The sequence below is a fragment of the Amblyomma mixtum genome, chromosome 3, assembly GCF_055824585.1.
Source record: "Amblyomma mixtum isolate Tamu chromosome 3, ASM5582458v1, whole genome shotgun sequence".
NCBI lineage: Eukaryota > Metazoa > Arthropoda > Arachnida > Ixodida > Ixodidae > Amblyomma > Amblyomma mixtum.
Window position 1 is genome coordinate 243413370 of NC_143014.1, and position 25658 is coordinate 243439027.

A 25658-nucleotide genomic window follows, 5' to 3' on the forward strand; every position below is an offset into this window, starting at 1 on the left:
AAGCCTTGGCCGTTCCTCCTCCTTCGCAAGCTTTCTCCCATACGCTTACACCGATGTCTTCATCGCACACCGCGCTCTTACCTTCCCCCGTTCGACCATCTTGACAAGAGCGGCGCAATCAAAGAACCTTAAGCACTCCCGCCATTCATACTGGGCGTTTACATGAGCCCGACAAAAGTCGGGTTAAGGGGGCTGTCGGGCCGAGAACCGGTTGTCGGGCTCATGTATACGCTAGGGGGTCGAGCTAAGGGACCGTCGAGTCGAGCTGGGCCAGCCCGACTGCAGGGGGTGGGTTGACTCTTCCCGACCCGGCTGGAAGAAGCATGTATACGCTGCCGCATCGGCTTAGCGCCTCCTCTCCTGCTCTTTCCTCCTCTCTGGTCTGGCTGGCGCTGATCAGGAACTCGGAGATATTTTTTCCAGATGCGCGCCGAACCAAAGAGAATTCAAGATGGCGCTGGCCGAACACCGCCATGTTGCTTTCCTCCTCTCTAGCTGGTTCGGAAAGGCGGTATCCGTGCGTCCCGTGCGTTCTCTGCGGTTCTCCGTGTTTTTTGTATGCGGTTGCTTAGCTGTAGTAGCCCGATTTGGGTGTATGCGCGATTTAAGCTGAAACGAGGCCTTCAGGAAACCACCGCGCAGTCGTCTGCTGTTCAAACAACTACAGGAAGCGAAGGCGGCTTGAAGCGGAGCAGTGTGAAGAACACAGAGAGCCACGGCGGCAGTGCGTTTGCGGGCTGTTTCAGCTACACATACCTTACACGCGAGCACCTACTGCTGATGTCGCTAAGATCTGTGTCGTCTGTGAACCTTGCAAAATCAAAACATAAGTAATAATTCCGGGAAATGATGCAGCAGCACTGCGGGTTGCGTGAAACATTTCTGTTATAGCTCTTCTGTAAAATAGCTCTCCTGTAAAAAATTTTGTGCACGCTTGTTTGTTTTTCACCGCTTGAGCGCTTGACAGCAACACTGCTGTTAGCCCGGAACGGAGCGGTTTTTCTTTTATAATTATAACTACAACATAGAAGGGCTCAGCAAATTTTGTGCTCGCATTGATAAATGTCTCCTTTATAGATACCAGAAAGCCGTTAAATGAATTTCGCACACTTGAGTAGAAGTGCACCTCCATTGTCGATTTGCGGCACAACTTCCAAAGAAACATCCGCGTTGCCGCTCGCCGAAGCACGGGCCATTTTGTTCACAGTTGCTGAGTGCATACAGTGCAACACTTTGCAGGTCAAAATCATGCAAAAATCAACACTCGGATAAGGCTGAACAGAGCGGTGAGTACTCGCTGCCTGTATTGCAGCGGCGGCCACCCAAGCCAACATGGCGGAGAAATCGGCCAGACGCAAGATGGCGCTGCTGTAGAAAGATGCAGCGCGCACCTGAGCGAAGCACTCGACAGCAAGCGACAGAGAAATCAAGACGTACATAAAGAATTGGAGCGGGAGATGCGCGGTATGGGTAATAATTTTGCATGGGAACAGCTGCGCACCTGCTGGAAGAACATGAAGAAAAGGTTTACGCTTGTAAATATTGAAAAATTCGTCCTTGTGAGACCTCCCGGGTAATTTATTCGCGGATGTTAGGAGCTGTTCGGATCGGACCAGTCGTCGCTCAGTCTTGAACGAGACCATTTTGACGTGCGGCTTCGGAAGCGGCGGAAGCGAACGTTCTGACGTTACATCGCCACGGCAAGTACCATGTTGTGCACATTCATCCATGAAACTAAAATCTCCATGAAATAGAGCTGATTCAAACATAACATGAAGCTCAACGCAGCAGCGGAGACACCCATTGTAAATCAAACCGAGCCGCTGCCGGCTTCGAAGAGAGCGCGCACGCGAACGGGCGAACCAACCGACCGGAAAGAGCAGCAGTAGGGAAAGGGAACTTTTCGTCCGCGCGTTCCTCCTCCTCTAGCATGCGTGTGGTTTGCTTGCTCGACGCTAGGGGTAGCGACGATCTCTGCCCGACCGAAAACCGGTTCATGTAAACGCGGTGGAGTCGGGAAGTTGCACTTGGCGGAAGTCCCCCCCCCCCCCCCCCTTTTGCTTCGTTGTATTTTTTGTTTACTCGTTTATGTGGACAATATCTGAGTGCATCTCAAATCTATGCTGTGCTTTGGCCACTGTCTGTCTCCATACACTTTACTAGCTGCCCGCTGTGTTAGGACTAAGGTTCTCCGTCCATTCTCCCCTCCCGCTTTTTTTTTCTCTTTTCTTTTTTTTTCGTCTTTTCTCCCCGCGACCGCATACGTGAGTGGCGGGCGACGACATTTACCCTCCCCCCTGCCTGTTCCGTTTGGGTATTTTTTGTTAATTTTTTCTCTTCCTTGAGCTGTTCTTCCTCCTGCATCGTCTGCTTGTTTTGGCTCATGTGTCGAATACCTGTACAGATGAAACCATGTAACTTCAGTCTTGAAAAAGGACAGGCTCTGTCCAAAACGTCGACTCCCAATAAATGTTTACTTAAATGAAGCGTTTCTAAATTTCGTATGTGTGTGTGTGTGTATATATATATATATATATATATATATATATATATATATATATATATATATATATATATATATATATATATACATATATATATATATATATATATATATATATATATATATGCGCCAAGCTACCTGCCCATCGAGCCAGGCGGCAGCTCATTTAATCATGAGAGGTAGCTCCGGAAGATCAACCTGGGTCCTAGCCCAACATAAGCAACCCAAGTCCCGTCGATGGCAGCACCTGCCATAAATCGCAGGGCAGCGGCGCATTGCTTGACTGTTCCACCTCTGTGCCAGGAGTGGGAGGAAAACTCCGAGGAAGGGATCTATGAACGGGAAGAATGATCAATACCGCACATATGAACATTAACCCATTATCACTATCCGAACAACTCTTGTCCGTGAACATTGGATCTTAACACCGGACCCGAATTGAAAACCGAACTGCTAGCGCACCGAATTCGCATTTGGCCTAAGTATCGCATTTGGCAAATCGCATTTGGCTATTGCATTTGGCAAATTGATGTCATTGTTTGTTTGCGTACTATCTCCAAAAGCTTGTTTATTTAAAACTGTTTTTCTAATTTCTTTTATTATAGTTCCTTGGTGACTTTTTATGCTATTCACTTTGCTAGTCCGCAACCTGCTATAATGTTTTACGGCTGCCGCGTATGCTGCAAGGAAAGAAAAAAAAATACTAGCGGCAACCACGGCCAAAGAGGCATTGTCTATGTGAAAAGCGATAAGGCGCCCCTAATACGTCAAAGAGCGCAGTACATAAATGACTGATATACAAGAGAAACAGTATTAATCACGGTAAAAAGGTAGACCTCGGAGAAATCAACGCTTAGTTGTTTAATGAGGTCATTAAGTTTAAATTGCAGTGGACTGAAACATGTCCTTGCGAGGAAATAATGAGGTAGCACAGAAGGATGCACATAAAGCAGAAGGCACAGAAGACGCTCAAGTTGCCCTCTTACCCTCACTTCACCACCGAGCTGCGCCGCCCCTTGCCCTCATCGTCCCCGAGCTTTCCAGGCCTATTCCACCTCACCAGAACCTCACCGCGTGAAGCTCTCCGAGATTGTGGGTGAGAAGATGAAACGTCCTACTGGTGGCGCCGCCTCTTAGAACTGAGCAGACTCCTTTGAAATGCAAAGCTTCCTCCTCTCACGTGTAGATGGCGCCAAAAGCTCAACGCTTGTAGGATGGCGCGATTTTTAGTTGTTGCTGTTGTTAGTGGCTATTTATTATTAATAAATATAAAAATGTAAGGAATAAATGTTGCTAGTTGCGGCATCTGCCATCGAAACCTGAAGCACCTGAGCTGCGGCTAGCGAGAATAAAAGGACAGGGAGAGGACAGGGAGAGGGAAAGAAAGGGGGGAGCGATAAAAGAGTGGATAGGGGTAGGGCGGCAATATGCAGTATGCACAACTACAGGATATTATTTTTAGTTCTTGTTGCAGCTTTCCGAGAGCTCGACAGAGAAGGTGCTTGCTATAGAATTGTGCCCATCTGCACCACAGCGTTTTTGAGCCATCACTGATAGCTGGGGCAAACCACTCTCTTCTCTGTAGGTGAACGCATTAAAGAGACCGCAAAGCTAAATCACTTTGGAGCTAAAGTTTCAGAATAGATATATTTGCCCTGTGTCTCTGTGTCGCGTATTTCCTGTCGCGCGGTTTGGTGCACCAACTTCTTCATCTGTATTCTCGCTACACGAAGTGTCCACCGAGTGCGCTACCGTTTCGACGAAGTTTTCGCAAAGCAAGCACAGCCAGTCGGATGTACTAAATGGGGTTATAAAATAAATAGACACGGAAACCGCAGACAGGAGAACAACAAAACTTGAAGGTTTCCTGTAAATTATGTTTTAGCATCCACGCGAACCGTGACAGCCCATCGAGCGGAAAAGCCCTGCAAAAGGCATTCTGCGCCAGAGTCCAAATTACGGGTGACTAACGCCGCTGTCATTACTGGAACTACTGGCGCCAATGACCATTGGTTATGTCACAACAACATGCCGTTAATGGAAAAAGTGCCAAGCAATAGCAGCGCAGCGAGCTTATTTTTGGAAGCAATGCATTGTCTTCCTAGAGAGAGATGTGATATGACTCATAATTTTGCTTTTATTTTGTCTGCGGCAACAAAGTTTTGCGACAACAAAACACTTCCAATTCACTTGCCGAACTGTACCGAAGCTACACGTGGTAAATACCGACTTTTCTTGAACTATAGGCGTTGTTCTGGTCATTGCTACGAGATCTACGCTATTAGAGAGTTACAGCATAGCACGATACACGATCCGCTACCGTGATCCGCTTCCGCAGTGTACCGCTGCATACGCGCTGATTGGCCCCGATGCGGCAGGCGCGCACGCAGCTGACGGGAACGTCGCGCCGTCTGGTGCCAACACGTTGCTCCGTACGCGCGCTGTTCTATATTTACTGTCACTACCAGAACTTATAGCTAATCTTATTGCTTTGCTTTACCTCGAGGAAAAAAAATGGTTTTGTACATGCAATTTTAAGTTTCACTAGAGATGGTGCGACATCATGTAAAGAGCTCTCCTTGTGCATACGTCTCCGTGTAGTTACGTTTACCGTGATATCTCCTAAAACTTACGAGGTCGTACACGGCCTAACTTCAGTCGGGCTCAGCAACTTGATTTCCTAGATGCAGAATAACTCCTGACCACGACAGGGGATGCACGGTAGGCAGAAGGCGAGAAGACGAGATTCTTGAAAACACAAAACAAACTAAGGAAAGGGCGGAAGGGGAGCCTCAGTCCGCTAGCCAACGTTTTGACAAGAGGGCTCATTTTCATATGAGAAGACGAGTCTTCTTGTCGAAACGTTGTCTAGTACACTGAAGCTATCCGGTACTCCTTCAGTGTGTTTTATGTTGTCACAACAGGAAATGGGTTGTCAAAGGCCGGAGCATTGACGCATTCAGTCTTTTAATACATAAACACTCAGGTACTAAGAATCTCTCGCACGTCGAATAATTCGAGGTGGTCAGAAGTAATGCAGCCACAGCCCAGGGCTTGGTGCCGAAAATTTTATTTTTTTTACTTAAATGCTCAATGGGAAGGAAGCGAAAACTGATATACATGAGCCGTTTTTGCTGACCTTTCTAAGAAAATACTGTGTAAAATAGAACATGAAATTCCTTCATGGGTGACAGCTTAATATGCAGGGCACCAAAGAGCTCAGAAATTCGCTAGCCGCACGTGTGTGCGCTTCGTTGAAATTCTTATGCGCTCACAACATAGAAAACCTCTTTATTTGGTGTAGTAGTGTTCACTGTTTCTGCGCAACAAAATCAGCAAGGTGACTGGGATATTTAGATCGCTTACTTTGGTCACATATGAAGTAATGCCGAAAGAAAGCTGACCCTCTAAATTGGAAAAGAAAAAGCCAAACGAGACGATAAGGGCAGCTGACATCTCCCAGGGATAAGGAAGAAAGCTATACGGGCTTCTCAGAAACCCTTCATTAAAAAGAAAAAAATTGTCCTCGTCCGTGGGTTCGAACTGAGACAGAGCACAACAAGGATAGAGCAGCTGTTGGACAAACTCATTTAGCCAGGAGACCAACAGATGGCAAAGCGGAGCTCTAATGATCCATACCACAAATCGGAAGCGATTTTAAATCATTGTGTCTAGGGGAATTCCCAAGAGCAGAGTAGGATTTTGAGAAAGAATAATTGCTACTACTTCACCTCGGGGAAGCCATTAGGATTTGGGCCTCAGGGGGATTCCCCCAAACGTACGGTACAGCTTCATTACCAACGTCAGCACGTTTTGGAGGAGCAGGCTTGTAGGCTTTGAAATATCACACCCCAGCAGCACTAAGTAACAAGCCGACAGCTCACTTACAGTTGTAGGCGTGCCACTGAGTCATCCTTCATTGCTCTGCCGGGACACCGAAAGCGTGCAACAGCTCAATCGGCGCCCCGAACTTTCTCTGCACGAGGGCATATCGGGCTTAAACAGACAGCTATATCTTTCCAAACAACGTTTAGCAAACATCGTATATAGATGCTGAACATTAGAATAGGAGACACGGACAGCCGTGTTCAGATTCAAAAACTGTGAACTGAGACTGCTCTTCAGTATCAATATTTCAGGCGTAGCAAGGTTTTTCTTGTTCAACCATTACGCCGTTTCTTTCTGCCCATGAGGCTGTGCAGGCATCAAATTGCATCCAAAGCTAGCTCTCATTACAGCTCGGCTTATTTATGCTGATCGCGTCTTTCCAGCAAAGGGAACTTTAGCAACGCGCACAGTGAGGCCTCTAAGGATCAACACAGTAATTTGCATTGGGATTCCGCGACGTTAGTGCTCGCCATAGGCCAGGACTCTGCGTCTTCCGCGAGGTTAGGCACTTTGCAGCAGCAGCAGCATCAGGATGCGCTCACCGGTGTGTATGTAGGTGTGCTTCTTCATGTCGGACTTCTGGTGGAAGCGCTTGCCGCAGTACTCGCACGGGTAAGGCCGCGTGTCCGAGTGGATGAGCAGGTGCGTGGACAGCGTCGACGAGCGCTTGAACGTCTTGCCGCACTGCTTGCACTCGAAGATGCGGCCGAGGCCGGGACGGAGAGCCTTGTCCTGAGGCTTGCGTTCCGCGGAAGGTGCAGGCGCAGGCCTCCTCGCCACGGGACTGTAGCCAGCCGACAAGAGCACCGTGCTCCGTGTAAGCGGAGGCGACTCAGATGAAGGGAAGGATTGGGCGCCGACTGGTGTACCATGTGCAGCACTGTGGGAAAGCAGAATAACGAAAGTGTGTGAGGACGGCAAGTCAATGCGGAAGCGGCAGTCCATCTGCGGATTTCCAAACTTGAAGCGCGAAGTTCAGAGACACCTACAAAACGAAAATCTATGCAGTGTCAAAGATTGTCATGACATTCGTCCTGAGGAGTCTGCTCATGAACACACAGGATAGAAACTGTCGTTATTGTAAGGATGTTTAGAAAGTCGATGCCGGAATACGAACCCAATACAAACGGCGTAAATAAGTCAGAGACGATTACGTACTGCAGTCTTTCTTTCAATGATGTTTCTTCGCAGGGAAATGCTCTTCCCCTACTCACTGTACGTCGAAGAATATGAAAAGTATGTTTTCCGGGAACATTTTGAACCTGGCGAATTGCCATGCAAGCAAAACTCACCATGTGTTTGGGTACGAGCCGGTTACATCGCCCCTTTTGCAAACTGCGCGCTTTGCGAAATTCACAAAACGTTTCATTACAATGCTTCTTGCTTATCCGAAATACGCTTAATTTATTTTTTTATTTATCTCCAGGAACAGTTCATATGTATGAGAACTCTTATCAATAAAACCAGCAAAACTTGAAACAACCATTCTTTGCTGTCCAGGTGAGGCACGTACAGCCATTGTCAAGAGCACGCCCCTCACCGCATACGTAACCTCTGCAGTGCCGGAAAGTGCATACATTAGAAGAGCTGTTGCACTCGAAGGACGGTCGTCCTTACAATGTGCAAAAGCAGCAGCTGAGGGTTCTCCTTTATTAAAACAAATTGAAGACTGCTCTGTCGCGCTTGAAGTTGTCCCATACTTAATGCAGATACTAAAGATCCACGAAGATTTGTTCCATTTCTTCTTTGAAGATCTTTGTTTACCGCTACCCTCACCATGTCCTTATCACTAGTTGCTACGACAGTTGAGACCGGAGCGCTCTTGAACGCGGAGGTGGACATAAAGGAGGGGGGGGGGGGGGGGGGTGGAGAGGGACTCTTCTCAAGGTTAATACTTCGCATAGAAAATCATGCTGAATCCCCCCTCCCTCCTCCTCCTCTCTCTGTTGAGCTTCTATTGAGGCCAATAATTTTCAGTAGCACGTACAATAGGCATAATCTCTAAGCGATTGTAGCAGTGCAGTAGATACTTGCATAGTAAGATTGGCGTAACTTTTTTTCTCTACGTCTCCTCCTTACCTTGTCGTTTCCGTCTTCAGACCAAGAAGCGCCTGAATGGAGTAGTCTGTGAGGACACTAGGCACGCTTCCACTGGACTCTTGGCACGGAGGTGTAATGCTGGGACTTCTCGAAACTTCTGCGAATGCAAACCATTGTTGACAGGCCATTAAGCTTACTCTTATATTATAAAAGCCAGTAGAACAGGTGCAAAAAGTAAGCACTACAACAAAAATCACCTTGTAAAGCCTGCTTTTAACATGCATGTCATGTGGAAAAAGTGGGAGACTTAGATGTAATTCCACCTGTACAACCCCTGTAAACTTCTCGCTATATCTGCTCCTCGTGTTCACATGCACAAGCGTCAGCGCTTTGCCTGGTATAACACACTTTTAATCAGGTCGGAGTTACAACTCCAGAGAATGAAATATTAACGCACGTTTTACGCGTTATTCCATCTGTCCCTGGAGTTGCAATGATCCTACGCGTCACAGTTTCCAAAAATTAAAATGGGTTTATAACTTCCCATCGAAGCCGAATTCAAGCTAGTGGCTCGCAAAGTCACACTTGGAAGCTCTAAAGAAAATTGAATTTTTGTAGTTGTTTTTGTGCTCTAACCCTGGAAAAAAAATTTGTCAAAAAAAAAGCTCCTTCAAACTTACCGATGTGTAGCAAAATCTGTCTTTTAAAGTGTTTCCATCGCTCGCATGGGGCAGTTATGACTGCCATAGAAAACTAACGGGGAACGCTTTTGAAGATAGCAAGAACGCTAACAGCGAAAAAAAAAATCCAAGCCTGTCGACAGGAGATCTGCGGATATATTGAGCGTAATAGTTAAATCTTACAATGTATGAAAAAAATTGTGTTCATAAACTTTTCCGCGGTCAAAAATGCTTTTGTCCAGAACTGTTGAACAAGCGAGAGAAATGAACCAGCGACGGGCTTTGTCACTAAGCTGCAAAGTCAAGCAGAAAAACCTGCTTTAGGTTTGTGCAAAAGTTGACTTTTTTATCCAGCCGGTACACATGCCACTCAGTGAAGAAGCCAATCAATTTGTCAGCGTTATATACCGGAAAAATGGCCGGAGAACCGCTGTTTTATGAGCAGCGAAAGCGTGGTGCACCCCTCCAGCCACGCATATTGTGGTTGTTTGGTACGTGGGGACAAAGTTGCTGAACACGAGATATGAGAGACGGGCTAGCTGAGAGCTGGGGATTAATATCCGCCACCTGCGGTTGATTAACGCGCACTAACATCGCATAACATGCAGGCGCTTTATCATTTTGCTTCCATCGAAAATACGGCCACCATGGCCACTTTGGGCTCGACAGCTGAACGCCGTAGCACCAAAGGAGTGCAGAACTAAGGAACGAAGATACATCGTAATAAGCGGCATATCGAACAAAAAAAGTAAAGATCAAGATAAACTTCAATGTTCGAAAGGTATGAGAGGTCCGGAAAGAAGGGATTCTTGTAGGGAACAACGGCAAATTAGATGAGTGGAGAGCAGGGAATGACTGTTCCGTGGAATGTTTACTCTCTTTTTGGTTTAGTTCTCTATTACATTGGGAACATCAGCTCTGAAAACAAAAGAAACCTCGCGAAGTAGTCCTTAAACGTATCGTAAATACAAAATTAATTCTTCAACTGACCTAATGCATTAGGCATAAGGGCGGGTAGATGCAGTGATGCCAAGAATCAGGCTAAATGTGCCTTAAAATAACTATATTGGCAGCTGGTCCTTCTCTACATTTTCATTAAAAAGGATTGCATATCCTGTGTCCTTTAAGGTCTAAATAGATGGACAAAGTTAAGAGACCCCTCTCACTTTCTGAACACCCTTTTCTCCGCGTACCGGCAACGCCGTAATCGATATTTGGCGCTTAGCATGTTATTTATGAACTAACCTGAACAATAAACATCAAAAAAAAAATTCAACAGATTTGTCAGTTAGACAGCTTTTGAACCTAAAAGAGGGCAGGACGCCTCACACATTTGCCCACGGGTGGGCATTAGCAACCCCGCGCTTTTCCACTTGGTCATCCCTCAGAGAACACAGCCGAGATCCTGCTGTCGAGTGGCACACTCCACCTCCTCAGGTTTCGCAGCGGTGTGGGACACTCACCGAGAAAACATGGGCATACTAAAAGGGAGCGCTGCACATCACCCACAACGGCACCTGTTCTAGCACAAAGGCAACGTGGCACGTTGAGTCTTGAGCAACCACGCTGGCCAGTAGATAAAATCGCTCGGCGTTCAGGCGATACGGAAGAGTGGCTTTCTCTCGAGGTAGACAGGCGCGGTCTGCGACACGTCAGCACTAGTGGTTTCTATGAAAGGAGAAACTGTGCCAGTTTTAACAATGCCTTGTCACTAGAAAATGACAGTTTGTGTCCAGTTGCTACGTACTTAAATGTGTTTCAGACGTCGTAAACTGTGCAACAGGTGCAGTGTTCACGAACGATCACGACTGCCTAAACATCGGCGGCGCGGTGCCTCTCTCGCTGATGTCCCTTTCTACTCAAGCTTTCCTGTTTAGTCCGCCGCGGTGGCTCAGTGGTTATGGTGCTCGGCTGCAGACCCGAAAGACGCGGGTTCGATCCCGGCCGCGGCGGGCGCATTTCTATGGAGGAGAAATTCTAGAGGCCCGTATACTGCGCGATGTCAGTGCAAGTTAAAGAACCCCAGGTGGTCGAAATTTCCGGAGCCCTTCACTACGGCGTCTCTCATAGCCTGAGTCGCTTTGGGACGTTAAACCCCCATACACCAAAAACCAAAACCTTTCCTGTTTACAGTTTACAATTTACGGGGGTTTAACGTCTCAAAGCGACTCAGGCTATGAGGGACGCCGTAGTGGAGGGGTCCGGAAATTTCGGCGACCTGGGGTTCTTTAACAAGCTTTCCGTCGAGTCACACACGCAAGGCGTTTTTAATGGCAAAGCGTTACAGTCCCCCCACGACAAAAGCCGGCAGCGTGTGTGCACTCGCAGATGGTACAGAAAATCCCCGCAGTGGCGAGAACAGGGTGACGTCATCAAGGGGGCGTATGACGCACACAGCAAGCCAAGCACTGCCGCTTCAGGCAATCCTGTATATGTCGTTCTTCTATATATACTCGCTACTAGCCAACCTCCATGCGGCGCCAGTTTTCCCGACAGTCGTACCAAAATTGTGAAGCAACCGTCTGTCGCACAACGTTCCTGGCGGTGTCATAACATTTTTAGTTGCCTATAGCTTACATGTCCTGACAAAGTTGGAGGCCAGCTTGCGACAGGGATTCGAAACAAGGACATATGCACCTTCAACTGTACGCCTTCAGAGACTTTCGTATCAATATTGCGGTGCAACCGCTCATTGTACAGAGTTCTGGGTGGTCTCATACACGTGTGCGTGCGTGTGGGTGCATGGTGTCATCGCTATAAAAAAAAAGACTCATCGCCGGAAAAAAAAAAAAACTCAATTTACATGTTGCGTCCACGACATACTTTCGTATTCCCACGTAAGCTGCCTTAAATGTCTCTGCAGAATTTTTTAAGGTGCTAAGTTGTGGGTTGGCACTGAAGAGCGACGTCCCAATGCTCCGCTGGGCTCGTCAAACAGGTCGCAGTGGAAAAAGCGTCATTTTTCTCTCTGTGAACGGCATGAAAGCAATGTCATCTGCGGAGAGGGGAGCTCTGAGTACTTGCAAGTAAAGGGCGTGGGCCTACAAATTTCAACATGCCCCATTCCGCTCTTTCAGCCACTGGACGAACGCTGAAAGAGGAATGCCTTAAAATGATTGCTTCAGAAGACAAGTTCAGTTGTGGAGAGTAAGCTTAGTGGTTACTATGTGCTAAAAAAAAAGCGAACGCTAGTGCGCTCTCCTGGGAACAACTCAATGACGATAGAAATATTGGCAGTTATATGTTTTAGCGCGAATCATTTTCAAAAGCCAGGATGCAGAGCTTTCTCCCAATGTTGTGCTTTCATAGTTTGTGGAGTCGCAGCGAGATGTCATATGGCGTTCGTATTACAATGTCGGATTGAACTTATTCGAGGGACTGACCTTCATCGCTTTGTGAAGCAGTCCACTTGAAATCCAAGCATCTGTCTGTCGACGTAAGAACTGAAAAGAGAAAAACAGACCGACGATTAAGACAGCAAGTCAAGAAATAAATAATCAACCGCGTAAATGTGAAAGAGAGCGCCTATAGGTGCTAAGATGATATTTATTGAGTCTTCCTAACTTCAGTCTCTCGTTGCTCTGGGCTTTTCAAGCTACTTGCGCAGATATGAAACTGACTGATCACTTTGAGGTCTACAATATCGAGTGATGACTAGCACTTAATAGCGTAGCTAAGTAACTAGTCCGCATTAGAAATTCCGATTAGGTTGCCTTCGTAATTCATATGATTTAAGCTGTAAACCCACAGCGAACCATGGGCTAATGCTTGCAGGGCTAATGCTGCAAGGACAGGGTTAATTGGAGAGACATGGGAGAGGCCTTTGCCCTGCAGTGGGCGTAGTCAGGCTGATGATGATGATGATGATGATTCCCAACCCGGCGCTTTATCGACCGCGCCATGAGCACACTAAACCCAGAAAGGGCAGGAATGGGAGGATCCAGTGGTCGTTGTGCAACGCGCGCTGCACATCCAACTACGGAGAATGCACTGACTTCACCGCGACAAATACGACAACAATGGAGGTGGAGCAATAGAGCACTTTAACTATATGCACGTTATGAAAATACGCGTAGGCTGCTAGCGTCTAAATCTGGGAGCTGACTGGTTCCCAATTTGGACGCTTGTAGCCACCTATCGCGCGGCCTGCGGTAGTCAGCTGACATGCTCAGCGTTTCTCGAAACACGGTCGAAGTAGAGTGGCAGGACATAGCTGACGCAAGAGCGCGTAGATGGTTCCTCCGACTGCTAGTGTGCCAAAGCTGGTCATGTAGTATAAACCTGGCTTTAACCAGATCTCCCCAACTGCAGCGCTTGTTCGGCCCTTTCCGTGTTGCTTCTTCGTCGTTGTCGTTTTTTCGCGCCTTTTCATGGGTCATGATGTGTAGCCGACTAGTTGAGTGGTTGAGACCAAGATATTGATTTACAGCTATATATTGTGACTGCCATACAGAGGGGAATATGATGTGACCGCTAACATTTAAAATGGTAAATGTCAATTCACGCTATTGTAAATTTGTTCCATTTAGTTATATATACTTCCGGCACCGCGAAAAAAAAAAACACTGTTTGCGTCTACGTTTTCTGCGCAAAGTTGATGACATATTCGCAATAATCCCGTGCGGCGAAGGCGCCCTATGCGCCCCTGAGGCAATCCCAGACAGCTTTTTCATGAGTGGGCTTATATGCCCTTCTTTCGTCTATTTAGTTTGGGCATACTGCTGGAATTTCCTCTAGTTCGCATCCTGCAGTCTAGTTAATTACTTCGCCACACCTTATTGCAAAACCCCCCTTTTTTTGGTCAAGCTAGGAATAAAGAAAGAAAGATTATTTATGTTACATAACTTCCATCATCTGAACTAAACACATGCAGAACACGTCAATAGGCTCATGAGGACGGAAACTTTTTCGCGATTGATTTATACTTGCTGCTAACGTCCTGAGGCAGCAGGAAAAATATAAACGTAGCTTAGCTCGATGCCTGAACTGATGGGATAATATTGGAAGTCTGCAGAAACTTTCAGTTTAATTTCATTGAATCGCAGCCACATGCAAACAGTTTCATTCGGAACGATTGCTTCTTCCCATTCTTCTTTACTACAAAAACCTAAATTAAAATTTTACGCAGCAGGCCTGCAGCACAATGCGTTAACTATATTGTGTTCTAAGAGAAACACACTCGCGTACTCGCTTGCGCTCGGCGTGAAACAAGCGTGGCAAGACTTTTGTAGCATTTCCTTCGTAGGGATGCCCGATTCCACCAAATAGAATGCCGCCATAAACACGGTCTTCACCTCACAGTGCGGAAGCAGGAGCATCAGAAGTGGCCTATTGCTCGTGCATAGCATGCACTATCGGCGTCCACAATCGCTGCCACTTTTCTGCCATGGAGATAGGAGAGAAGACTGGGAGCTTGTTCTTTAATTCAAGGCTCACTTGTCAAGCGCAACCTGTTCCCTCTAGGAGAGCGCTTGTAACGGTATTTTGTTCTGCAGATCTTATTTGAGTACTCCATCCCTTCACCTTGTTCTCAACCGTTCTTTTCTATTTTCTTTCTCTTCATATTCTCTCGGTCACTCTAAAGGACAGACGATTATTCTTTTATTATTTTTTTGACGCAATGCCTGTCCTGGCTAGGTCCATTTGTTCATCCTAATTTCCGCATGTCTATCTCGAGGTTCTATCTCGTGATCCTTAGCTTGAACAGCGAGAAACAAAACACAGAAGAAAAAAAATATTTTTACATGTTCTTTCATGTAATATTGAACCCGACTATTTCTTATTTACTTTTTTCTGAAGCTGTGTTAAGCACTACTAAGCGCGACCCACACATCCGTGTCGATTCTGATGCAGTCAAAGCAGCAGGTGCCAGTCAGGCTGCACAGAAGCGCCGTTGTACCCGCCGACCGCAGCCGGTAGTGGATAGCATCTCGGCTGGCATGCTTTCAACGAGTGGCTCGTCGACTCCGGAGCTCTCCGCACTTGTCTGGGGCTCGAAAATTATGTGCTGCGCGGAAGGTACTCACGCGGAACCGTCCACAGGTTCGCGTGTGAGGAGGATTCGTTCACGTATACGTTCGCAGTAATGAGCTGGCTCCATCATATGCAAAATCGCTTCCCCACTGTGCTCCAATCTAACTGCGTGGAGTTTGTAAGGCTGTCCTAAACTCTCCGCCTGCGGAGCTGCAAGTTGAGCACCGTGCATGTCACCACGCATGGTCGTGATGATGGGCTCACATCTGTGTGCGGCGCTTTGTTCAGCGAGCGAGGAACAGCTGGTCGCGGGCACTGCTTTTGCAACATCTCAGTGCGCGCGGAGCGCCTCAACAAGCGCCCTGCATGGAGCGAGACTGCTTGCTGATGTCTCTAGAGTAGCACGAACGCTGATTTACGCGAACGGGACGCTCCGACAAAAACAGTGATTCCAAGTGCCCTCTCCGCAACGTGTGCGTGCGCAGTTTGCCGGGAGGAAGAAAGAAGAAAAATGAAAACTAAATCCGCGCACTTGACTTGCCCTCGCTCTCTCTCTTTCTCAAAATTTATTCTTAGTTTATGTATGCGACGTGGTTCTGGCATATGTAGCTGCGCACATGCGCTGTTGTCTCGTGCTTTTCTCGGCTCTGTGCGTGCCGTTCGGCCTTATCGTAGGACTTGCATGCGCAATAACTTTATAATTTTATCTTATAATTTTATAGAATGACTACAATTTTATAGTCAGATTGGTCTCAATGCACTAGAAATAGAGCCAGGTACTTGGCAAAAAAATGAGATCAGTGACGCAACTCTTTCGCGGAACCATATTGCTTCTTTCTTGTACTTTCCCCGCCGCGGTGGCTCAGTGTTTACGGCGCTCGGCTGCTGACCCGGAAGACGCGTGTTCGATCCCGGCCGCGGCGGCCGAATTTCGATGAAGTCGAAATTCTAGAGGCCCGTGTGCTGTGCGATGTCAGTGCACGTTAAAGAGCCCCAGGTGGTTGAAATTTCCGGAGCCCTTCACTACGGCGTCCATCATGGCCTGAGTTGCTTCGGGACGTTAAACCCCAATAAACCTAAACCTAAATCTTCCTTCTACTTTCAGAAATCCTACGACAACCAATTATAATTCCGCATGAGTAAACAGCCTCAAAATTGGAGCGTCCATGGTACAGCAGTATATTTATAGTAGTAGAAAGATTAGCTTACTCCTAGCGCGTTTACAGGGGCAAACGAGTTTCATCCCCAAGGTATTTTGTCACAACATCTACAAGTTCATGTACTGAATTCTACAGCGCAATGCACGCGAGAGAACGGACTGAAAGCGGTAAGAAGAATAGTGGGCGAAAATGGTGCGTAATAATGAACGCAAAGAGCGAATAGTAGAAGTCTCTGGGTGGACAAAAAGTACTGTATAGAAGGCAGGGACTGCGATAGCGGAGATGTTATTGTGTACCCACTGCCGTAGAACAAAGTGCGAAAGAATGCCACAGAGAGCCGAAGAGCGCACTGCTGGTAGTATCGTCAACTTGACAAAGGAGCGGCGGGAAATCATATGGGCAGAAAAATCAGTTTTCAAGCTGTGCGCAAGTACGGCAGCTGAAACCGCTGCCCCCCCCCCCCCCCCCCCCCCCCCCCCCCCGACTTCCAAGCCCTGGTCAAAACTGAATATTATCAGGCACAATTCGGACTTCATTCTTCTTGACCCTAGAGAGCCCATGATTGTGATCACGCTCGATTTACGCGGCGAATTAAACCTTCCTTCTCTCTCGCTTTTTTCTTTCGTTCTCTTCATCACCCTCATCATGGGCGGCCGCGTTTCTTGGAGGGGAAACGCAAAAGGTGGCTGTGTGCTGTGCGACTTTAGTGACCGGTAATGATCCCCAGGCGGTCGAAATTATTCCGGAGCCCTCCACTACGGCACCTCTTCCTCCCTTTCTTCTTTCATTCCCTTCTTTTTCTATTCTCTTAGGGTGCGGCTGAAGTGCTCATCGAGAAATAAGACAGTTACCAAGCGTTTAATTTTCTCAAAAAACAAAAAAAAAACAAAACGATGACAGCACGTCATCACACCTTCATTACAGTGAAGCGTTACAGCGACAGTATAACCTAATGAGATGCTGGCGAGGCAAAACAGCAGTTGCGAGGGAGTGGTAGAGCGTTCCCTTGTCGCATAACGCTTGTCCATGCGTGAAGCTTAACGACGAAACACTAAGGAAACAGCGTCTATCGCCAGTGCGGCGTAGCAGAGTAAGCATCTTACATGAAAGAAACTCCCCTTGCTCTGCGCGTTCTTGACACACCCTCTTACCATTTTATGTTGTCTCATCCCTGCTCAAACTATTAGTTCGGAGCCGAGATTATACACAGAGAAAACTCTCGCGGCGCTGCTAACGGGCTGCATAAGATCGCAACTGTTCCTTCCCTTGCGAAATGATTCCTTTTGTTGCACTCGCTGCAGTGCTGTAATGTAGAAACGTTTTTTTTAGCTAAATATTGTTTGCTTTTTTTATGTCACTGATTCCTTGTACAAAAGGCGCCCTATGTAGTACTGGCGAATCCCTGCGCGCGACCGGAAATTGGAAATGTACTAAAGCTTTAGTGCGGTTGATTATTACATAATTTGTGGAACTAATGAATTGTTTGAAATTAAGTGCAATAAAGCGCAAGGAGGTGCAGAAATTCTTGGGAGAACTTACGCGTATAAGCAGCGAATGCTTCGTGACTTCGTGGAGGGGAAGCGGTGAATGGGCACTACAATAGTGTTAACCTTAATCCACTTTCCTAGCGATGTGAGCTGAATTGTGTCAATGGCGCCAAATAATTACAAACTGATCGCAGAAATTTCACGTAGCATGACTTTAAATCTACGGTATAATGTTAACGAAACATTCAAGCTGAATTTCCGCATTTCTGACTGGATCTTTGAAAACTAGAGAACGAACGCATTCCGCACTACTTAGGAAAATCCCTGAGTGTAATGATCTGTGTTCCCACAGAACACAAATGAAAATTGGGAAACAAGGCCTCAGGGAGTCTTCGCTATGAAAAAAAAAAAGGAGCCCTCAAAGTAATCTCTACACAGTCAAGATTACTGTACGTGACGCTGCACGTATATCCTGTGCCTTAGCGGCCCTAATGGTGAACGATAACATTAATAGCAGGCCTGGACAGAGTACAATCGGAGTATGAATTTGTTGCTTTCTGCCTCTGCTTGTGTCTATCTATGCGAGCAACCGCCGCAGAATTATGCGCACATTTCTGAATAGAATTACAAGATGCAGTAATGACATGGAACATGAAACAAACTCTAGTCGCAGGCGATCTGTACACCCCATTTCGGATTGGCGAAAACCAAAGGCGGATGGCGCCGTCTTTTCTTGCTAATGGAAAGACGACCCATCCGTAACTGCGCTTCCTAACACGCACCTCGCCGAGTGGAGAAGAAGCTACCGAAAAAACGGCGGCACAGCTCAGCGACTGTGATTTCTCCACGACGAGCAGTCTGTGCCCCGTCGTCGCAGAAAGCAGTCGCAGCCCGGCCACGTTGTTTCGGTTCTCCACTGAGCCCAGTCAGCGCACGCGCAGCCTTGCCCCTCGTGCTCCGTCACTCACCGTGCTGGGAGGTGCGCACGTGCTGGCGCGCCAGGAGGACCTCGTCGGCGGCGAGCGCCCTGACGGCGGCTCTCCAGCGCGCGTAGCTGCCGCAGCGGCGCACCAGGAAGGACCGGGGCATCCTCGCCGCTGCCTAATCACGGCTGCACTGCCGCTGCTGTCCACGCGGTCGCGCCCGCCGGCTCCTCCGGGAACGCCCGCGCGCTCTCAGCCCGCCCTGGGCGACGACGTAGCCCTCCTCACTCCCCTCGCCGACGCGCGTCCTATCTGGCGGCGGTTGCCGCGGAACGCACCACAGCGCACAGCTGGGGGGGAAGAGAGCTTACGGCGCTGTCGAAACCGTTCCGTCCTCCTCGCGCTGCTTCCCTGCGGCAGCCCCCTCTTGTGGCTCACCCTCTTCTCCTCTCACTTGGCGCATCCCGCGACTGCTGCGCGCGATCGACGGAATCCGCGCCGCTCTGGCGCTTGTATCATCTGCCCCGAGCCCTGTGTGCGCAACCGTGTAGCCTCCCTCGACAGTGTTGCTCAGCGGTTTTCCTTTTTTCTTTGTCGGTCCTGATAGTTCGACGCTAAGTACACAATACGAACACAACAGGAAAAAGTGGCAAGTACGGAGCGCAACCGTCAACTGTATTGCGCAACTGCATTAGTACACATGCAGTCTCACACAGTCACTGGCATTTGATAGGACGCTGAGGTTTTATTTGTGTGGTCATGTCGTGAACGCGTCTCATGAGCAGCTGCAGGCGCGTGAGAGAAATTTGAGAAGAATTTCCGTAAGATCTGTCAACTGTATCACCGCTGAATTTGCCATAGTCTTAGGAAAAGCCACGCAAAATGATCAAAACCTCCTTGAAACAGACCACCAATGAACGAAAATAGGCGGGGCTAAGAGAGTAATTTCTGCTGTATTTCCAATCGGGCACTTCAGTCTATGTAGTAAGTGACAAATACGGACCGCACTTCCTGCCCAGCTTTGAGCCTTCCAGCATTTTAAGCTTCTGCCGCAAACATCACCCGATCTGTTTGGCAAGGGACAAGTTAAAAGCAGACGTCTAGGCTCCCTTAAAACAGCGCTCATCTTGCTGCAGCTCATCAAGCGCTTCATTAAGTTCGTTTTAGCTCCCTCCCATTGCTAATCTTTACCGAATCAATTTCCGCAGTGTCAACACTCTCCGCTCACTTGTCGGAAAAAGAAAAAAAAGTATCATGCTATTGGTCTGCACCTGGCCCGTTCCACGAAAAAGTAACATTCTTGAACCCCACCTTCAAATCGTGGAGAAGGGCGGCCGATCTCCTGTTTAAGTTGGCGGCGTCTTAAGGCTGGTTCACATGGACTGAGCAATTGAGCGGCGCGTCGCAGCGAAAATTTCCAACTTGGAACCTTCCGCTCACCGCCTCGACGACTCAAAGCAGGTTTTTGCTCCGCGGCGGCAGGATTCGCTAGCGTTATCGCTTGCATGTGAAACAGGCTTTATGCGTACAGCCACGGTGACACTTAACCCTAAGAAGCGAGGTTCAATGTTCTCTTGGATATAAGATTCACTGGGTGTAGAAAGCAAACACCGGCCACCCACCACCCTCACCCCACCCACATCGCCTTAGTGTATATGGAGTTCCGCTGCCGAGTCCCAAGGTCACGGGATCGAATTACGGACGCGGCGGGCGTATTTCGATCAAGGCGAAATGCCGAAAAAATTGAATGGATTTTACGCCCGTGTTAATGCGGATGATCAGTGCACGCTTGCCAGCTTTGCACTTCTTTAATTATTTCATTTAGTTTGAATGTTGCTCCAGCGCGTCAGAGGGTGACGATTGTGGTTTGGTTCTGGCACGAATTAAACCACCGTTTGTGGTGTGATGAATGCGTTGACACGGGCTCGAGCTTCTTTCATGCACCACATTAGCGGTCAGCGTCCCAAGAGCATTCGTCCTATGTTCGACTGTAGGCTGTTGCCTTCCACATAGGTGTGGCTGTTGCCTCCTACATACGTGCAGCGTCCAGAGCGCGACGCTGTGCCTCGGCGACATCCACAGCCCTCCCGCAACGCGACTGATTTGCTAAGTCGCCGCTGGCGGCTTTACCGTAACTTCTGCGACTGCTACTAAGCAGGCACGCAGAACGCCGCTCCATAGTGCCATTCCGAATCTTGAACGGCGTTTCAGGGTGTTAGGTGCCGTCTTACTGCGTCCACGCATCCCACTTGATCACGAAGTAAGCGCGAGGCACGAGGCACCGACTATGTGCACGGGGAAGTCACGTGATCGCGGACGCCTTTTGGCGACGAACACGGGAAACACTACTACGCCTTAGTCGCGAACCTTCGCCCTAACAGCTAGCGCTGCAAAGCGCTCGTGTGGTGTGCGATGTCAGTGCACGTCCCCAGAACCCTCCTACGGTGTTCAACACGGTCAAAGTGTAGCTCTGGAACGATATGCACATGCACACCACACACCACACATCACACACTGCACCGCACCATACCATACCATACCATACCATACCATACCATACCATACCATACCATACCATACCATACCATACCATACCATACCATACCAAAAACCCGAAAAAGAACAGCATGTGCAAAACACAGGCACTGGGAAACTAAAGTTATTTGAGCAGTGCGCATGAAGAAGCCCCTGAGTCGTTTCCGAGTAGAGTGTGACGACGGAAGTTCGCGCCAGGCAAGGAAAATCGTGGTGAGGTGCGCCCATAGAGGGAAGAAAAACAAATAGATTCATGCACTGCCCAATAATGGTGTACACTGACCGTTATCTGCTAAAGGGTCTTCACTGCATCGTCGCTGCTAATGGGTGCATTCTTTCCGTTACTGGTGATTTGAAGGAATTAAATCGGCGGGAACGATAACAATATCCCGTGACGCAGATAACAAAGATAACGAGATTGTTCGAAATGATGAATGCACTCGCAAATAAATGTAATATCTCCTGGGTTAATGTTTCCTTTAGACGCTACTGTTACCACTTTCGACGACTAAACAGCCGCCGCTATGAAAGTTGGCTGCGGACATTTTCAGTAAACGTGTCATGATGACTCCTTGGTTGATCACCGGCTGCTACCTCTTGGAGACTATGGAATGTATTCGAGTGTATAGGAGTGCATTCGGTTCGGCGGGAAGGGTGTGCTGTTCATCGGTATTCACTATTGTTTTTGAAAGTAGTCGCAAGGGCTAACAACAGGTGAGATTTAAGGTGAGTTGGAGGCGCATCTAAACATCTCAACTGTCTCCGCTACTTATCCTGAACTCTTAAACGAGCCGCACATGGGAAGAACCGGTCCGGCATTGGTATGAATAGAAAGTCACATAAATGAGAGGAGGAGAGTATGCCAGAGATAGCTACGGCATACGAGTCTCAAATCTGCACGGGAAACTATGAAGCACTTTCCCCGGAACCTTCGGCGTGGTCATTGCCAACAGTCGACGTATTAGAACGATTTTTTATTTTCAAAGCCTGTTTGCTCGACCCGCCAAGCTCTCAGCACTTACACTCTATTACGCGCGAGTTTTTCAGGAAACTGGAATGGACGTGAAGCTCTGACAGTCAAAAGTGCAACGATTTGTTGTTTTCTGTGTACTATCGCGGTTTCTATTCGGTCGCGGCGTTGGCTGCGTTGGCACGGGAACTTCCCCATCCACGCTTTTATGCTACCCTCTTTTCATAAACTTAACACTTATTCAGTGGGTGCAGACGTAACGATGGAACTCTGTACCATGTCCCTCCTCAGCAGGTGCTAATTAGCCGGCGGTGGCTAACTTCGGCATTGGAATCCAAAAACCGCGTAGCGAATAAATGAAATGACTGCTTGCACAAGGGCTGTTCAGGAGCCCTGAACCCCCATTCAGGGAAGCACGTTGCAGAATGAGTTGCTCAAAACTAGCAAAAAAATTCCGACGTCTCAGCCAAAGACCGCGTGTCTATGTCTATGCAACTGAGGTCATGTAAACACACAGCCCGGCAGACGGGCAAGATATGTCAATGCGCGGAGGACCCAAAGGTCGGCATCGTTTGCTCTCTCCTTCTTTCTCTCCCCGTGCGTGAGCGTTACGCTAAGGCGCACACGGTGAAGCATTGCGGCGGCTGTGGTCCGGAGGGGGTGGGGAGGGTGCAAGACACGAACGCACGCAGGCGCCCGCAGTCGCAGCTCCGCGACTGCGGCGGTGCGTGCGAAGGGAAGCTCCACTGACCACGCGGCGGATGTGTACGGCGGCCGTCGTGCCATCTGCCACATTAGGAAAACAGTCGGCCGATTACAGCCTATTAGGGACCTATCCCGGCTGACCGGCGGACCGTTGCACGCATGCGCGGCCGCTGGCAGCGGGGGGGACCACGCCTGGTATTTATTAATAGAGCCCCTAATCAGGGCGCGCGCCGTCCCCATTAGGACGGGTTCGGACGGGAATGCGGGGGCCCCTTTTACGGCCAGGGTTGGTGGCCTTCTTTCATTAGCGTCATTGATCCGCCCGCGCGCGCGTCCGAACGCATTCGCGCTGACAGCAAGCAGGAAGGCGCATTGACTCACGCCGGGAGATTTGAGATGCGGCGCCAGCCTGCGCCCGCTGGAGTAGAACGGGACGCACCAGGAAGGCGCCCCAGATTTCGTGCGGTTCCATGTTCAAGGTAGCTGAAGGCGAGCTACGCAGCGCTATAAGGTGGAAATGCCGATGGTTCGGCGTCGGTCACTTCTGGCTTGAAGCGGGTTTTACGGCCGTTCCAAGACGCAACGGTATATCTAACCAACCTGCAATAGCTTTGTCAAGAGAATGCATAGAGTAAAAGCATAAGGTGCGTTCTCTTACAAAAGTTTCCACGCCAAGGCACGCGACAGCAAACTCTTAGCGATTCCCTGTCCTTTCGGGTCTAACGACTGTCACCGCTCTCTGGGTACAGTGGTTGCTCAGGGGAAAGGCTAACTGTGGGGCGAAGCATTGCGTTTACTACTAAATGTTTACACTTGGTGTAACAGTGAGATGAACGGAGGGACGAACGTCCTTTATTCCGTGTGCATTTGAGCGATACTCCTCGCTCTCTTCGCTGTTCTTTAAGCCCCCAACTTTGATGGCGTGTTTCCGGCTAATGAAACGGTAACATTTTCTATTCGAAGTCCGCAACAGTATAGAACGAGGTAAAATATTGGGACGAAGTTCTTTCAGAACGATATGGGCAACATCGCTCTACCTGCGGACGTCAGCAGACTCTGCTACATCAAGGAAAGCTTATTTCAACTGAAGGTATCGGCAGCTCAGAATGCGCATAAATATGTACCGTGATTTTTCAGAACGTTCGCACGGTTTTTCAGAACGTGTCGAACGTGAACGCACTGTGAAGTTGCGTGAGCACGCGTTACGAATGTGTGCAATTTCCTTTCGTTGCTCTGAGTCTACCACTTCATATATTATCGAGAAAGGGCTCAGAGAAACTATTCAATGAAGCTGCAAATTGATGATCTGACTATTCGTTTCCGGTAAATAAAATGGATATAACACACTGGAACTGATGTTTTTATTCAGGAAGGCAGAATGTTAAATGAACACCGACGGCAAGCCGAAGGTGACCTGCATCGGCCGGTTACCGCATTCGAACGGCAAACATACTACCGTCATGCAAAAAAGAGCTTTCATAATATAAAAAAAGGCGAAAAACCAAAATGCAGTTGTCGCCACCAACGCGATTTTGGGCGCGGATACCAAAGCTATAGCCTGCATCACCATTCACTTCAAAACTGGAAATACGGAGTCATTTACGGCGTATACATCACGAGTCTTGATCGAGTTGATGGGAAATTGGAAATTTATAAATGCAATTTTGGCTGCAGTAAATGCGTGTTTCGCTGCGGGGAAAGCAACAGCATATTCAGAAGGAGCTAGAGAATCAATTTTTACTTCAACAAAATTTCGATAAGCTTAACTCAGTGCTTCTTTAAATTTCCAGCTTACTGCATCTAAATTTCCATATTCTACTCCAAAGCGTGCGAAAAAAAAAAAACGATTTATGACTTCGAAGTACTATATGTCAATACTCACGGTTTCATTTCTTTTTCTATGGGGAAGAACGGCATTATAAGTGACGCGTCGATGTTATTAGGCCTGCCAAAAACTTCTGCGTAAGTGCATAACAATAAACTCACCCTGTTTTGCTCTAAAAGATCAACGCTGCTCATAAAAACGCATTCAGCACAAGCGAACAACTTACTATCGACCGCCACAGCTTGCCGTCCCGGCTCCGCCCTTTTAACAAAGGGAGTACAGAAATTTCAAATTTCGTTTATCCATGAATGTCTTTTTCAGCTCCGGGGTAGTTGTCCTGATAGTCTATGGGTATACTTGAGCAATAAAACTAAAAGGAGGAAACGTTAAGGCAGCAGAGCGTCCATTGTCACATTTCTGTAACACTTTACTTACAGCCGTTGTGCATTTGTACTCTGCCAAGAACTTCCGTCTTTGATATTCATATGCTGGAGAGCGCGCCTAAAGTACTAGCTTATGCCGGTGACCAAGCGTTTTTCTGCGCACTAAAGCCCAGCATCGATAAAGTTGTTCCCTTGACTGAACAGTTTTGCCCAGTTTAGCTCAGTTTGTCACTTTACCACAGCGCACGGTGGCAAACTGGTATCGTGTTCAGGTTGTTGTCGTTGTTCTCTGTTGGAATGGCACATACCCAAAGTCGGGATTGGCCAGGGTGCCTTCTACAGTCAAACAGTTGTGAAACATTGACTCATTTAAGGTACTCTAGATTGAATTTTGCGCTGAAAACCTCCCTACCTTTCATTCTCCTCCCGCTCCTCCTCCCCCTGGTGCGGCGATATACTATTCAAGGATTTGCTGTTCATGCTTTAGATTATGAGGATCTATCCCAGCTATACCGTCGCTGCATAGACGTGTGTGCCGCTCAGATACATTGGCGTCCCTCTAAACGCGTGCATAGAGCGAACTACT

At 48.1% G+C, this 25658-nt stretch overlaps 1 protein-coding gene across 1 annotated transcript in view; it reads right to left on the minus strand.

Annotated features, from left to right (window-relative positions):
* The window catches only part of LOC149354200 (uncharacterized), a 32659-nt gene extending 13713 nt beyond the window's left edge, over positions 1-18946 (minus strand). The window contains exons 1-4 of the mRNA XM_089577470.1: positions 18700-18946; positions 12495-12554; positions 8471-8588; positions 6934-7271 (exon numbers count right to left, since the gene is read on the minus strand). Of these exons, the coding sequence (XP_089433596.1) occupies positions 6934-7271; positions 8471-8588; positions 12495-12554; positions 18700-18820 (637 nt within the window). The 5' untranslated portion in view covers positions 18821-18946. The remainder of the gene's footprint in view (positions 1-6933; positions 7272-8470; positions 8589-12494; positions 12555-18699) is intronic.
* Between the last annotated feature and the right edge of the window lie 6712 nt (positions 18947-25658).